At 37.0% G+C, this 15,303-nt stretch overlaps 1 protein-coding gene across 4 annotated transcripts in view; it reads left to right on the top strand.

Moving 5' to 3' along the window:
- Window positions 1-15,303, top strand: part of LOC113118416 (capping protein, Arp2/3 and myosin-I linker protein 3-like) — a 42,569-nt gene that overhangs the window by 10,436 nt on the left and 16,830 nt on the right. For all 4 annotated transcript variants that reach the window (XM_026287554.1, XM_026287553.1, XM_026287552.1 and 1 more), the window contains exons 19-31: window positions 1,769-1,865; window positions 3,593-3,647; window positions 4,410-4,582; window positions 5,655-5,723; window positions 5,799-5,892; window positions 5,979-6,077; window positions 6,176-6,304; window positions 7,057-7,170; window positions 7,321-7,493; window positions 7,582-7,669; window positions 7,763-7,855; window positions 8,186-8,252; window positions 9,940-10,340. In XM_026287554.1, coding sequence (XP_026143339.1) covers window positions 1,769-1,865; window positions 3,593-3,647; window positions 4,410-4,582; window positions 5,655-5,723; window positions 5,799-5,892; window positions 5,979-6,077; window positions 6,176-6,304; window positions 7,057-7,170; window positions 7,321-7,493; window positions 7,582-7,669; window positions 7,763-7,855; window positions 8,186-8,252; window positions 9,940-10,340 — 1,652 coding nt within the window. The remainder of the gene's footprint in view (window positions 1-1,768; window positions 1,866-3,592; window positions 3,648-4,409; window positions 4,583-5,654; window positions 5,724-5,798; window positions 5,893-5,978; window positions 6,078-6,175; window positions 6,305-7,056; window positions 7,171-7,320; window positions 7,494-7,581; window positions 7,670-7,762; window positions 7,856-8,185; window positions 8,253-9,939; window positions 10,341-15,303) is intronic.

The following is a 15,303-nucleotide window of genomic DNA, read 5'->3' as shown; positions in this document are numbered from 1 at the left end:
TCCTCACATCAGCTCATAAATCATATCTGACTGATACACGGAGAGATGGAGGCATAAATTAATCTGACTCGCTGTGTGTGTGCGTTTGTCATCCTGCTGCTTGGAAAACCACTTTTCATAAGATTAGTAAGAGGCAGGGGGCTGTTGTGTACATCTGTGTGAATGACCTGGTGATACGTACCACATTTTTGGCATAGATTTTTATGGAAAAACCTTTGCCAAAAATCATTTTCTAAGTAACCAGGCATTATAAATGCGATAAAACGCTAAAAAATAAAAGCATAAAATCAGAAAATAGAATCAAGAGTTTTGTCTGAATCAGGACAAACAGTAATCTTTTGGTTTTTGTTTGTGTTGCTGGATAGCCGTGGCCACTCTAAAATCTCATTGGTCCAAAATACCATTCTTCCTACTACAATAAATCTCAGATATACACTATCAAATATGTCTCCCAACCCCCACCCTGACAATTCCTAACCGCTCAAATATTACGCGTTTTAATTAAGGGTTCATGTAAATATGCTTTACATTTCCGCTTTTAAGCCCTCTGGAAACTTTTCTTTTTCAAACTGGGACACAAGTGAATTTCATTCTCTGTGGTAATCAACCGTTTTTATTTATGTGATTTAACCTGAACCAGATATCTGCTTAATTGAAAATGAAACCATTTGAATGGTTCCTGAAGCAACTAGTGTTGCTTTTTAAGATAGAGGAAGTGTTTGTGAATATGTCGGACCCTGGGAGAAGATGGAATCAGGCCATGCTATTTTTATAACCCAGGAGACAGAGCAAATATAGGCATTGTTGTTTCTGTTACATGTGAGAGAAAAGACTCAACACATCAGTCAGAATAACACATGACCCTCTGGACCCACACTGTGCTGCTCAGGGCTATCACGCCTGTCTGAACACATAGACAAACACTGAGACCAGTGTCAGTGTGAAATAAATGAGAGAAATATTTTAAAAGATGAAAACATACACGACTGGACAGGTACAATATCCCCCAAATCATTTGACACAAATGTAACAGATTTATGGATTTTTTTTAATGGAATGACCGCCATGTCATGTTTAAAGATGTTCATCTATTTAAAACATGTTTCAGTTCCATTTGCCATTCTGCTGCATGTGTCTCCCCAGCAAGCGGTACAAGTATCTATTTTCATACAAGTACTTACTTTTTAGCTTCTAGTGTCTATTCCATTAGGTACTAGCACTTAAGTTATTCATTAGGTAATAATACTTATTCTCTAGGTACTGGTACCTTTTTATAGGTACTAGTACTTATTCATTAGATACTAGTTCTTATTTATTACATACTAGTACATATTCATTAGACGCTAAGTAATGAATAGACACCTGATAGTAGTACTTATTAGATACAATTACTTATTCACTAGGAATTAGTGCCTAGAATGCGTTTTGTGTTGATCCTTTGCAGGATGTTTGGGATTTCTCAACAGTTAACACTTACCAAAATGAGCTTGCTTTGCCTCTGCTTGGCATTTAGGAAGATGAGGCTTGTCTAATATGATGGCTGTGTGTGATTGACGTTGTTTGGCTCGCTAACTGTGAAAATAAATTGTATATATATATATATATATATATATATATATATATATATATATATATATATATATATATATATATATATATATATATATATATATATATATATATATATATATATATATATATATATATATATATATATATATATATATACACAAATCCAAATGAGTAATTTGTGATTTCTTTCTGACAGGTTTTGAAAGCAATATGGTTACTTTAATTCTCTCCATTGGTCGCAGTCATTCAATTCGACACCTTTCTATTGGACGCAATTTTGCCATGAAGTCTAGGTAAGTGTCAAGAGGTCAAGTTGTGAATTACTCATATTTTTTAAATCGTATTTGTGCTTATTTGAAGGTTAGATGTATGAGTGTTCAGTAGGTGTGACAAGACACTTATCCCTTATGATATGAATCCTCAATGATAATAAATAATAAACAACACAAATCCTTTTAAAGGGGAAGTAAAGTTTATTGTTTGGTAAACTGTTTTACACCTTAATAAAAAAGCATTTTTAAAAATAAAAATAATTATATATATATATATATATATATATATATATATATATATATATATATATATATATATATATATATATATATATATATATATGTATAATAAACATGATTAATGTATACATTTAAAATAATAAAGCAATGGTTCCCAAACTGGGGGCCACAGCAAGGCTGAGGGATATAGGGCCCAATGAAATCTATTTGATTTTTTCCTAAGTTTCTGGAAGTCCTGGCCTAATGGTTAGAGAGTCGGACTCTCAATCGAAGGGCCGGCAGGAATTGTAGGTGGGGGGAGTGCATGTACAGTGCTCTCTCCACCTTCAATACCACGACTTACTGTAGGTGCCCTTGAGCAAGACACCGAACACCCACCTGCTCCCCAGGCATCGCAGCGTAAATGGCTGCCCACTGCTCCGGGTGTGTGTTCACAGTGTGTGTGTGTGTTCACTGCTCTGTGTGTGTGCACTTCGGATGGGTTAAAAGCAGAGCACGAATTCTGAGTATGGGTCACCATACTTGGCTATATGTCACGTCACTTTTACTTTCTAAATTTCGATTTATTTATTCTTTCAAAATTATTTATTTTTTCAATTTTAATTGTTCTGTATTGCATTTTTTTTCAGTTATAATTTTTCTCAACTCCTTTTTAATAGTTAAATTAAATTGTATTAATAAAAAATCATGTCTAATTAATTAAAAGCATGAAACATTTAAATTTTCACATCAATTTATAAAAGTTTAACAAAAATGTCATGTTTAGGGCCCTATGAAATGTTTTATTTTTTTAATCGCTATATTATTTATATTTAAATTCTGTTTTTGCATGTCTAATTATTTGAATGCATATACAACTTAATTGATTAATATAATTTTTTCTTAAAGTAGCCTTATGAATTTTTTTCCCTTAGAAATTCTGTGTTGTGTATTTACATCCTTCTGGTTATCAAATGAAGGCATAAGACATTCATTTCATTTATCTTTTAACTATTGAAAATTAAATGAACAATATTTTTTGGCAAACAAAGAGGATTTACTATTCAAATTAATACATGGAAGAAAAGTTGTGTGATTTAATCCTTAATGTTTTTTAATTTTAGTAGTAGTAATAGTAATAGTAATAGTAAGTTACATTCTACTGAAAAAGATTACCAGACTTTTATTTTGACGCTAATACCTTTACAGTTCTGTGTATGTGATATGATGCTAGTTTTACTCTAATCAAACGGTCAGATGCTCATGAAGTGACTCAAAGAGCAATGATCACAACCACAAGATCTCGTCACACCCCTAGTGTTCAGGAAACCTGTTTGAAAGCATTTATCATTTTAGAGGCACTCAAATTATGCTTAAATCACTAAAAGACATTTTTGATCCACCTTTCAGTCTACCCAGCCCATCCTCTCTCTCTCTCTCTCTCTCTCTCTCTCTCTACGTCATATCTACCCTGTTCCCCCTTTTTCTTTCATATGATGCATGTTTTAAATGCCACCTCTTTCTCGCAGAGCTCTTACAGATGTTTTACACCGTCTTGTACAGCTAATTCAAGAGGAGGAGTGTGTAAGTACATCATTTGTAATAATCAAAAACACCACACAAACACACACACACACACACACACACACACACTTCATTAGAATCATACTTTAGTTATATTCCTAACCACTCTCAAGTGATATGAGAATTGCTGCAAAATAGGATCACTTCCCCCATCCACCACAGATACACACAAGAAAGTCCACCTACGGACCACAGCGCTCATGTAACGTTGAGAGTAGGAAGAGCTGCTGTCTTTGGCTCAGTTAACATTAGAGATCAGTGTGTGTGCCTCTGTGTGTGTTCGTGTCTATTATACCAGAACCAATAAAGAGAGAAGATCCACAGAGACACGCCTCCCCCCACCCCTTCATTTCTCCAGCAAGCTTTGAGTTTTAATTACCCAGAATCCCTCTTTATCAAGGCACGCCCAGGCTCAGTAATTACACAAGCAGCTCTGACTCACATATAGGACTCATTAAAACAGACTCTCAACTTTATGTAACTTTATCAACATTAATAGGAGCATTTATGGCCTCCAAAGGATCAGTGTTGGCCTTTCATGACCCAAACATCTCAGTAGATGCTGTTTCTAAAGCTAATGAGACTCAGACCTTGATAGAAATCTTAATGAGATTTAAGGTTAATGACTCCATGAAAAGGACTCGAAATGTAAGATCAATGTAACTTGATGAAGCAAATATAGCCTTTCTATATAACGTGCATTGTCTCATAATTGCAAGTGACCTCCTTGATGTCTTTACTCTCTTTTTGTACACTTTTTAGCCACTGGAGTCTCTCTCTGTATGTGATTCAAAGTTGAAAACGGGCACCACCATCCTCATCAACAGCCTGGGCAGCAACGCCAGCCTGTCCAAGATTGATATCAGTGGAAACTGTATAGGTGACACTGGAGCAAAGATGCTGGCAAAGGCCCTCATGATCAACACCAAGCTAAAGTAATTTTCCCCACGTGGTGACTTTTATGTCAAGTTGAACATGTTCCTTGATCGTTGTTCCTGTCAAGTTTGGAAACATTACTATTTTTAATGTTTTTGAAAGAAGTTTCTTCTGCTCATAAAGCCTGCATTTATTTGATCAAAAATACAGAAAATAAATGTAATATTGTGACATATTATTACAATTTAAAATAATTGTTTTTAAATTTATTATACTTTAAATTATCATTTATGTCTGTGATGCAAAGCTGAATTTTTAGGATCATTATCACATGATCCTTTAGAAATTATTCTAATCTGATGATTCATTATCAAAGTTGGAAACAATTCTGCTGCTTAATATTTTTTCAGAACATGTGATACTTTTTTAGGATACTTTGATGAATAAAAAGTAAAAAAAAAAAAAAATATATATATATATATATATTGTAATAACAATACTTTTTAACAAATTATTTAACAAATTTTTAATAAAATCAATACTTTTATTTAGCAAGGATGTGTTAAATTGATAAAAAGTGATAGTAAAGAAAATATATTATTAGAATATATATTATTATATATTAGATTTTTTTGTTTATTTTGAATAAATTAAGTTCTTTTTAACCTTTTATTCATCAAATATATTAGACAACAGAACTGTTTCCAACACTCATAATAATCAGAATATTAAAATGATTTCTAAATGATCATGTGATAGACTGGATGTTAAATGTGACACTGAAGGCTGGAGTAATGATGCTGAAAATTCAGCTTTGCATCACAGGAATAAATTATTATTTTTAACTATATTCATATAGAAAACTATTATTTTAATTTGTAATAATATTTCAAAATATTACATTTTTTTCTGTATTTTTGATCAAATAAATGCAGGCTTGATGAGCAGAAGAAACTTCTTTCAAAAACATTACAAATAGTGATGTTTCCAAACTTTTGGTCTGTACTCTATACTTGGGTAGATGTTAAAGATCGGGTTATAATGATGTTTGACAGGAATCCTTTTTCCGGGGTCAACAAAACATGCCCTAACTATCGTTTCTTATGAAGACTGTGCTTTGTTTTCTGACAGAACGCTGGTTTGGGACCGAAACAATGTGTCTGCTGGAGGATTTATGGATGTGGCCAATGCCATGGAAAAGTGAGAGCACCCCACAGACAAACAGACTTTTTTCAGTGACTTACATTTGTTAAAAAATGATGTGTTTTCAAACAGAAACGTGACACTACAGAACATGTCCATTCCAATGAGTGATGTTTTTCAAGCGTACCGAAACACCCCAGAGAAGATGGAGGAGGCTTTACAGAAAGTTAGTTCTTGTTTCCAGGACTGTAGAACGCCATAAGAACAGACAATGATATAAAACTGACTCTTTTTGTGTGTGTGTATATGCAGATCCAGACTTTTTTAAACAGGAACAATCAGAGACAATGTAGAACAGGTGAGGATATGTGTCATCTGCAGCATGGACTGAAGACCACTCGCTCTGAACAGGTTTGTGTGGATATCGAATTATTGCCTGTGATATAGTAGACTGTAATACTATGTACTAAGGTCTCATATCATTATGAAAAAGTCTCTGTTTCTCTCAGTTAGTGCAGGATCTCTGTAAGAAACTACAGGAAAGTGTGCATCCTTTAACCTGCTACAATATACAAGAGGTGCAGTCGGACATCTTGCTTGCAGAGGAAGCGCTTCAACATGCAAAGACGGCCATTAGTGTATGAGATTACACATCTACATGGTTTGCAGTATTACAGATTTAAAACCAGATTTTTTTTACACTACAATTTAAAAGTTTGGGATTGGTATGATTTTTGAATGTTTTTGAAAGTATCTTAGGACTGTATTTATCTGATCAGAAAGATAAAATAGTAATATTAGTGAATATTACTTGAATTTAAAATAATAGTTTCTATTTTAATATATTTAAAAATGTGATTTAGTCCTCAGATGGCAAAGTTGAATTTTCCGCAGCCAGTACTTCCTGTCTTAAGTGTCAAATAATGCTCAAGAAACATTTCTTATTATTATCAGTGAGAAAAAAAGTATGCTTTGACGAAAAAAGAATTGAAAATAAGTAAAGAATAGCATTTATGAAAATATAAAACTGTAACATTGTGTTCTCAGTGAACAAAAGTATTAACGTCTTTATAAATAAAAAAGTCAACCTCAAACGTTTGAACTGTAGTGTATAAGTAATTCCTGTTATGCATTACTATTTGAACTTAAAAAAAATGCTTATAAATTTGAACACCAGGCTTTCAGAAATATTTGATCTTTTATATTAAAAGAAAACTGAGGATTTAGATTTACATCCTCGACTTTCTGAATATGCAACATACTGTATGAATATATTAAAACACATTTGATCATGATAGAAAAACACTCTCTATAGATTTAAATTTTACTAACAATATAATGATTATTTTAATATATTTGTGATGTTTGACATTTTGGCCTTTCCCCGCAGTCTTTCGCAGGGCTTTATGAGTTGGGCAGAGCGCCCTCCAGTGGTCACATGCTCAAATGCATTCTCAATGATGCTGCTACAGCCTTGAGGAGTGAGATCACTGAGGAAATCCAGGTGAAATTTTGTCACGTTTTTTGGGTGTTTCTGTAGTGTCTGGTATGTCGTATGAAAGAGATTGAGTGTTGAGTATGTTTATTGCTTTAGTGGAGGTCACTGTAAGTGTAATTCGAAGTACAAATTCAGATTTTCTCTTGTGTCCTGCAGGAACTGGCAACGGCAATGCTGCAGTCTGCCCAGCTGACCTGCCCCAGAGTCGTCCAGAGGTCAAGCGTCAGTGAGCATCTGGCAGAATGTGTGGCCAAGAAGACACGTCAGGCTGCACACTTCATTCAAAACACAATGCAAGAGACCGAGAACAGCATCAGAAACAAGCTCAGGTGGAATGCACATACACATCACTATATCAACAATATTATATAGACTCTTTTTTTTTACTTTGTGCTCCCCTCTCTCACATTTTCACAGTGAACTGAAACTGTCTGTCAGCGTCTCTCTGGTGGAAAGTATAATTGATGAAGTTCTTCAGGATTTGTCAGTGGCTCAGGAAAAGCTGGTAAGTGTTTGCATTTATGAATGTGTATATTGGGCACATGAGAATTGTGTGTGCATGTGTATGGCATCAAATAAATATCACGTTTGCTTTCAGGACAAGCACATGAGGGAGTTTTCCCAGTCCAGCAATACGAAGGCCAATGTTCCTCAGCTCAGAGTGATGGAGCATGAATTCCCTACAGATGATGTGAGGACAGAGCATGTCTGCTTGATTCTAGCTTTCTGATCCAACACGTACTCAGGAGTTTTCCTTTGTTTTTATATTGCACATACACTTCCACTCAAAAGTAATATTGTTCGAAATAAATTAATACTTCTCTTTAGCAAGGATGCATCAAATTGTTCAAAAGTAGCAGTGAAGGCTTTTTTTTTCAAATAAATGCTGTTATTTGGACATTTCTATTAATCGAAGAATCCTAAAAAAAAAAAAAAATATTATTTTAGTTATCTAGAGCATGAATTTAATTGCTGTCACTTGTATGCATTTAAGTTTCATTTTCTCTCAACTTGTCCACAGTATATCCCTGTAAACTGGAGGAACAGCTTCCACTCCCGTAGCATCCGTCCTGCCCCTTCCATCAAAAGTAAGTCCCTCGAGTCTAGATGCCGACAAGTGCTTTTTGCACTCCTAAATCACTTGTCTTTGCTTTTACACTCCTGAATCACATGTGATTAGATGTAGCATGTACTGGTGACATCACAGCTGTGCAATACTTGAAAGATGATTGGCTGTAAGAAACCCTGGCACACACACCACAGCTGTTGAGGTCAGAGGTCGTGTTCAGGTCTGTTTAATTATGCAGTCGTCAAATATGGAGGGGTTAAAGACTTTTCATTGCTCTTATCTGAACAAAGCCAGCATTATTTTTAAAATCAATTAAATATATATGGTTAGTTAAGCAAATCAAATTAAACCCCATCCTTTACTATAGCATGCACAAACTGATTTAATGATAACACACGTGTGTATAACTTGTGCAAATGTGTGAGACTGTGTGTATGTGATGCAGTTTGCACTGTAGTAGTGCTATTTTACATGTGACTTCAAAAGCGTGCTTTGTTGTTTAAACTCCTGTCTGCGAGAGCGGGATCCCCCTCTCATGGGACTTCCCCTCCCTGTCTAATTGGTCGTCTATCTGTGTTGTGTGTGTGAGTCTGAGACAGTGGGGGGATTGATTTTGGGAGGTCCCACCCTGTCTCTAGCAAATATAATCAGCTGTGTAACACTGCTGGCAGCAGCTAACTGGAGCATAGCCCTGTTACTCTCACACCACTGAGCCCCTCAGACGAGGGAGGGGGCCACCCGCTTACAACCATGACAAAGCCCCTCCCCCGGTCCGCCACCCTCCTCTTCCTCTGCTCTTTGTGTATACCTGTCCTGTTATCTCTACTCTTATCTTTCCTTTTTCTTGTTCCAGTCACATTTCACCCCAAAATAAATCAAAAGAAGAAATTATAATTCATTTGCTTAACCAAGATGAAGCCTGTTATACGGACCATTTTTGTATTGTGACATTACTAGAATGCATAGCACTGATTTTTGTGTTTTAAATGGAATGAATACTTTTAAGGATGCAATAAATGGATCAAAATACATTCATAATGTTTCTTTTATACTTTCTATTCACAAAAGAATTCTGAAAAAAAAAAAAACAATACTATTTCCACAACAATATTAGTCGGCCCAAACTGTTTTCAACATTGAAACAATAAGAAATGATTCATGAGAACCATTTCAGAATATTTAAATAATTTCTGAAGAACCATCTGACGCTTATGACTAGAAATGCTGGTTACTGCGTGGTTATAAATTGCATTTTAAATACTTTATAACAAAACCTTTTTTTTTAAGTGTAATAATAAAAAAATTAAAAAAGAAAAAAAAAAAATTCACAGTGCGAAAATCAGAATCCTCTTTAATTAGGCTTGATTTCCCATATCTAAAACATAACAATAAATACATTCGACTGTATATTTATTGATTTTGGGGTAAAACATGACATGACATTCTAGGCGTGTTTTTGTGAGATATCATGTGGATATCCTGAATCTTCCTTGGTGTCCAGCTTTGTCTTCCTCTTTCCCTGTCCTTCCCTTTTCCCTGATCTTTCATCCCCCTTTCTGCATATCTGCATATCCATCGTTCCCTCCTTCTCTCTCTATCTGTTTCCTCCTCAGATACACACATCATACAGGCTTCAGTCTCTCCCCTCCCTCACTATCTCCCTCTGTTGTCCCTTATTTCCTTCCTCCCTCTCTCTCTCTCTGCAGGTTTGTTAGATGTGGAAGGAGAACAGCAGGCGCGTGCGGCCACACATCCCCAGCAGGAGGTAGAGGAGAGAGGAGGGGGAGGGCCTCAGGTCTCCAGAGTAGGAATGGAGGAGAGGAGGCGGGCCCTGTCGTTGTCATTGGCCACGGGGCTGTCAGTCACAGTGGCAGCCCAGCTGAAGCCAGGAAGCCCCTCCTACTTATGGAGAGAGGCGGATGCTGCTGCTCCCGCTGCTGCTGCTGCTGCCGCTGCCGCTCTTAGCAACAGAGAGCACCGGCGCTCGGAGCCTGCACCTCCTCAGCCCCCTATGGACCTGCCCATCGAAGGACACACACTGAGGCACTACACCCGCTCCAGGCCCAGACCCAACCGCCGGAACACGCAGCCTCCCAGCAAGCCTCAGGTAAGAAAGAAAGAACCGAGAAGAAAGGAACAGGGGAAGGGATTCGAGAGGCTGAGATGGGGACGCTGGTGGTGGAGAGAGAGGGGGAGGGATGCCGCTCAGGTCGGTTCATCTGCAGCAACACAGGCTCCTCCGGGCTCTGTCTCCCACGTCTTCTCCTTTTTTTTTCCTTTCTCTCTCTCTGTATATGCGGCGTGAGAGGGTGGGTTGAGATTTTTTTGGGTGTGTATGCTCCACTGCCATTTTCTGGCACCGTGTGTGTGTGTGTCGTGGTGCTTGGGATGCTCAGCTGGGCGGTGTGTGTACGCTGTCAGAAAGGGGCACAGTATCTGTCCACTGCTTACGGACGCTTGTGCTTGGTGTAACTGCTGTAGCATCTCAATTATTAATGTTCCCAGATCAAGTCTAGTTTTTACCCTCGCTTCTGTCACCAGGAATGGAGAATCCCACTATTCGTGGCATTCCCGGGGTGTGGGATGGAAATCAGTTTTTCGCCTCTCCGTGAGGTTGTACTTGGGTGAAACCGGTCGTGTGTGTGTAAATGAGATGTAATGTTGTGACAGCCGCTGTATTTCTCTCTCTGATGCTGCGCTGGCACACTGCGATTCTGTGGAGCCCGTCCTGTCTTTTCTAAGATATTATATCCTCACTGCGGTGTCTTCGTTTCGTGAATGTGAGATGGAGTGAAAAGAACGGCAGAGGATGTCTTTTTCCTCATATCGGTGTGTATCTGTAACACTTGTGCATCCTGTGAATGGTCATTTGGTAAATGGTTGCCATAGTGATGGGCTTTACGGTGTTCTCAATTGTAGCTGCTCACACACACACATGCCTTTACACTGCTGTGTGTCTAATGTGCTCTTATGGCATGTTTATTGATGCTTCCGTTGTGAGCTGTGATTTTTCTTTGATGATGCGGTGTGTGATAAAGGTGTTACTGTGCCCTCACATTGTGATTGTGGCAGTTCTGTGTGGTTGTCAGGTATTATATAATTGCAGGTGTGTTGAAAACTATCCTGTTGAGTCGTTCAAGCCATTTGTTTTGTTTGTTTGTCAAAACTTTGTCTGTTTTATCTCTATTTGCCAGTAACTGAAGTACTATTATATTATACTGTATTTTATAATGATGGTTTCAGATAGTAATACTACATAATATCATGTTGCTATTATGGTTTTAGGAACGTATCATGATATATACACTACTGCTCAAAAAGCAGATATGCTTTTTTTCTTTTTTTCTATTTTTGGTAACCCCTGAGATTAGGCAACACATATTCACTATCACTTAGTTGTGTATAAGCTTGCTTATTACTAGCATATTGGCTGTTTTTTTTGTAAATATGAATAACATATTAATGCCTTATTCTGTGTAACCTTATTCTAGATCCGTAGACCCTGCCCTATACCTAAATGTAGCTACTACAACTACAACTTATTTACAACTACCACTCTTATTTACTATCAATAAGCGTAAGAAATTTTTTGATTTAATAATGAATATGTGTTTGATAAAGTATTACTGATTTTTTTTTATGTTAAAAAAAGAAGAAAAAAGAAGTATCTCATGCTCACCAAGGCTGCATTTATCAAAAATACAGCAATATTGTGAAATTACTTTTTTTTTTACCGTTTAAGAAAATGTATTATATTTTCAAATTTAATCTATTCCTGTGATGCAAAGCTAAATTGTCAGCAGCCATTACTCCAGTCTTCAATGCCACATGATCCTTCAGATTTGGTGCTCATAAAAACTTACTGTTATTGTCAATTTTGAAAACTGTTGTGCTGTTTAATATTTGTGATGACTGAAAAAAAACAGCATTTAAAAAAATAGATACCTTTTTAAAAAGTATCAATGTATCGCTGTAACTTTTGATTGAATGCATTTATGATCACCATACTACTTGGAAAACATGGTAAATCTGTCATGGATGGGCCACAAAAACCATGAATGCCTACTGTGACACTGAGTACTTAAGCTTACTTACCACTTTTATCACCCCTAGTACCCCAAGATATGTCAAAAAATACCATGGTAGTGTCTGCATAAATAATGGGAATACCATGGTACTGTACTGTGTGACAATATATTTGATGTATGATCACTGTATTTATAACAGTACTTCAAAGTTTTCTAACAAATACCATAATATAGTACTGTCCACAAAAACCAAAAATCATGATAATACCATATACTGTGAAGCCATGTACATATGATTACCCTCTGTATTTACCATAGGATCCCAAAGTTTATCAAAACATAGTATAACTGTTACAGTGGTGTCCACACAATTCATGGTAGTACTACCATAATTACCATGGGCATATCATTTCTAGCATCATATAAGTTATGTCAATATAAAATAAAATGGTATTACTGTTATGGTAGTGTTCACAACAACCATGGTGGTAGCATAGTACTGTGATACCATCTCAAGTTATGTGAAAAATACCATGGTATTACTCTTACTCTAGCGTCCACCTGAATCACAGTAATATCATAGTATTACCACCTTTATTTACCATAGTATCCCAAGTTATGTCAAAACAAACATGTACAATCATGGTAGTTTCCACAAAAATCGTGGTATTCATAGTACTTTCTTGTAAAAAGAAAAAAGAAAAAAAATCAGCTTGCATTAGTTTTTAGTGTAGTTAGTATTTATGGTTGGTAAATCATAGGAAGATCAATATTGTGTTGTAGTCATACTGTACTATTATATGATGTCATCGTCCATGTATGAGACCTGTAGCTGTTGCTGTGTTGTCATGGTGACTGGTGTGCGTGAGTGTAATGCTGAATCTAGTCATGTCTACCTGTTGGTGAGTTTTCAGCCAATATGGACAGCTATTATTATGTGTATCCTCACACAGTTACGCTCGCACACCGATACAATCTAATGTGTAACCACTGTTTCAGGTGTATATGTGTGTGGCAGACGGTATATTAGGGAGGGGTCTTCTGTTATTAAACCTGTGTTAGTGTATAGTTGTAGACTGGTGTTATCCTTGTTATCACTATATTTGTGTGTGTGAGGTCATTGTGCAGGCAGCTTTTTTCACAACAGACACTCTCTGGAGACTTTGGCGCCAGTGTTATCGCAGACATGAGCATGGAGGGATGAAAACACCCCTGTCATTTCCTCTGGTCACCTGAATGAGTTTGTGTGTTATATGCTTATTCCTGTCAGCGTGATCTGTTGGCGAGAGTGTGTGTCCATATTGTGTGACGGTCATACTCCTTGGCTGGTGTAAATCCAATGACAGGTGGTGCCTCAGGGAGAAGCTCGTGTGACTGGAGAAGAGATGATGCTCTGATGGTCCAGTATGTGTGCGTGTGCTTTTTTCCCTGTATGTCCCCGCAGGGTTGTCAGCAGTGTGGGACAGCCGGGTCCTGTGATGAGGGATGCCTCTATGGTACAGCCTACTTACTCATTGGTCTTAAGGAAAGATGACCCATCCATAAAAATTGTGCTTGGGGCTCTGTGAGCTTTATTGTCGTTCCTGTATCCCTGTAGAAGTTCTCTCTGCTCCTGCAGTTTTGATGGCTGCAGATAGGGGTGGGCGATATAGCCTCAAAATTATATCATGATATTTCTAGAATATTTTGCGATAATGATATTTGTGAAAAAAAAAAAAAAAAACATGGAACAATGTTTTATTGGTGATTGCAGCTGGCAGACAGCAGCATTTATTAGTGCAAACAATATGAAGGGCATTTTCAATCCTTTTCCAATGAGCTACTGTCATCGATGACAGACTACCTAATTTGAAGTGTAAATCTATTGTAATAAGGTGGCAGCAGCAGCTGTGTGTTGGACTTGAAGCAGGCCGATCGGTCGGTTTAAAGGGCCGTAGCTGGGGTTTGCAGGGCTCCAGTGCAGGGCCATGTTTAAAGTTGTGTAAATAGCACAAATAAACAAAGTTTACAAATTACACATTTTTCAAGTTTGTAGGTGTCCAGGTACAGAAACGGAATAATCAAATGTAAACAGCATTGCATATTTTTTACTGCATAAATTCAATATAGATTAATTATTTTTAAAACTACAAAGTAATTCAGCAAAAGCAGTGAGTGGTTTTCTGACATTTCACTTCTTTGATTAACATTAAGGACACTGACAGCAGCTAGTAAATTAGGTGTGGTCGCTTTAAGAGATAAAACATCCAATATGAAACACATTCCATTTCTTTCATAACGGTTTACTTTCACTGAAGACATAACCAACCATTTTTTCGAGGATACTTTCGAGGTGACAATTTTGTATATATTTGTCATTTCAAGAGCAAGAAGAGACCAAACTAAATTCTGTGTTTAAAGGGTCATATGATACTTTTTTCAAATACTGTACATTATTGTAGGTCCTCTATAATATGCACCGAACAGTGCTCGGGTGCTGAATTAAGCTTTTCATGTCTTTTTATGCTTGTATGTTTAAACTGGCAAGCCATATTAGTTAGTTCAGGCACGGAGGAAGCGAAGAAGAGTTAAGTTTGGTGTTTGCACGGCTCTCCATCTGTGCAACGAACTCGTGTGCGAACTCTCAGTCGAGTTTTTCTGCATTTTCTGTTTGAATGCTTTAAACTGTTTTGAATGTTGAAATTGGCAAGGCTTAAAACACGTGCAATTGATAAGCTTTCATGACGATGCATAGGCCAACTTTTTATGCTGGCCTTAGGCAGTTGGTTGAAATCACCTGCCCCCTCCCCTCTCTCCACGCTGCTTTACTAAAGATATGCTTCTTGCTTATTTTTGAAGGTACCCCTCTCCTGATGCGTTGTTGTCATACACTGATCAGTCTGCGCAATGCTGTTTCAAGTGGAACACACCTATTTGGTTTGTGGTGTTTTTGTGCGTGCCAGGGAACGTATATCCACCATTCGTCATTGCGTCACTATATCATTGATATCGTGATATGACACTTTATTATCATGTAAAAATGTATACGTTTATTATCGTGGA

The sequence above is a fragment of the Carassius auratus genome, chromosome 18 (genome assembly GCF_003368295.1).
Source record: "Carassius auratus strain Wakin chromosome 18, ASM336829v1, whole genome shotgun sequence".
NCBI classification, from domain to species: domain Eukaryota; kingdom Metazoa; phylum Chordata; class Actinopteri; order Cypriniformes; family Cyprinidae; genus Carassius; species Carassius auratus.
The sequence above is the reverse complement of the archived record's forward strand: the minus strand, read 5'-3'. Positions and strand labels throughout refer to the sequence as shown.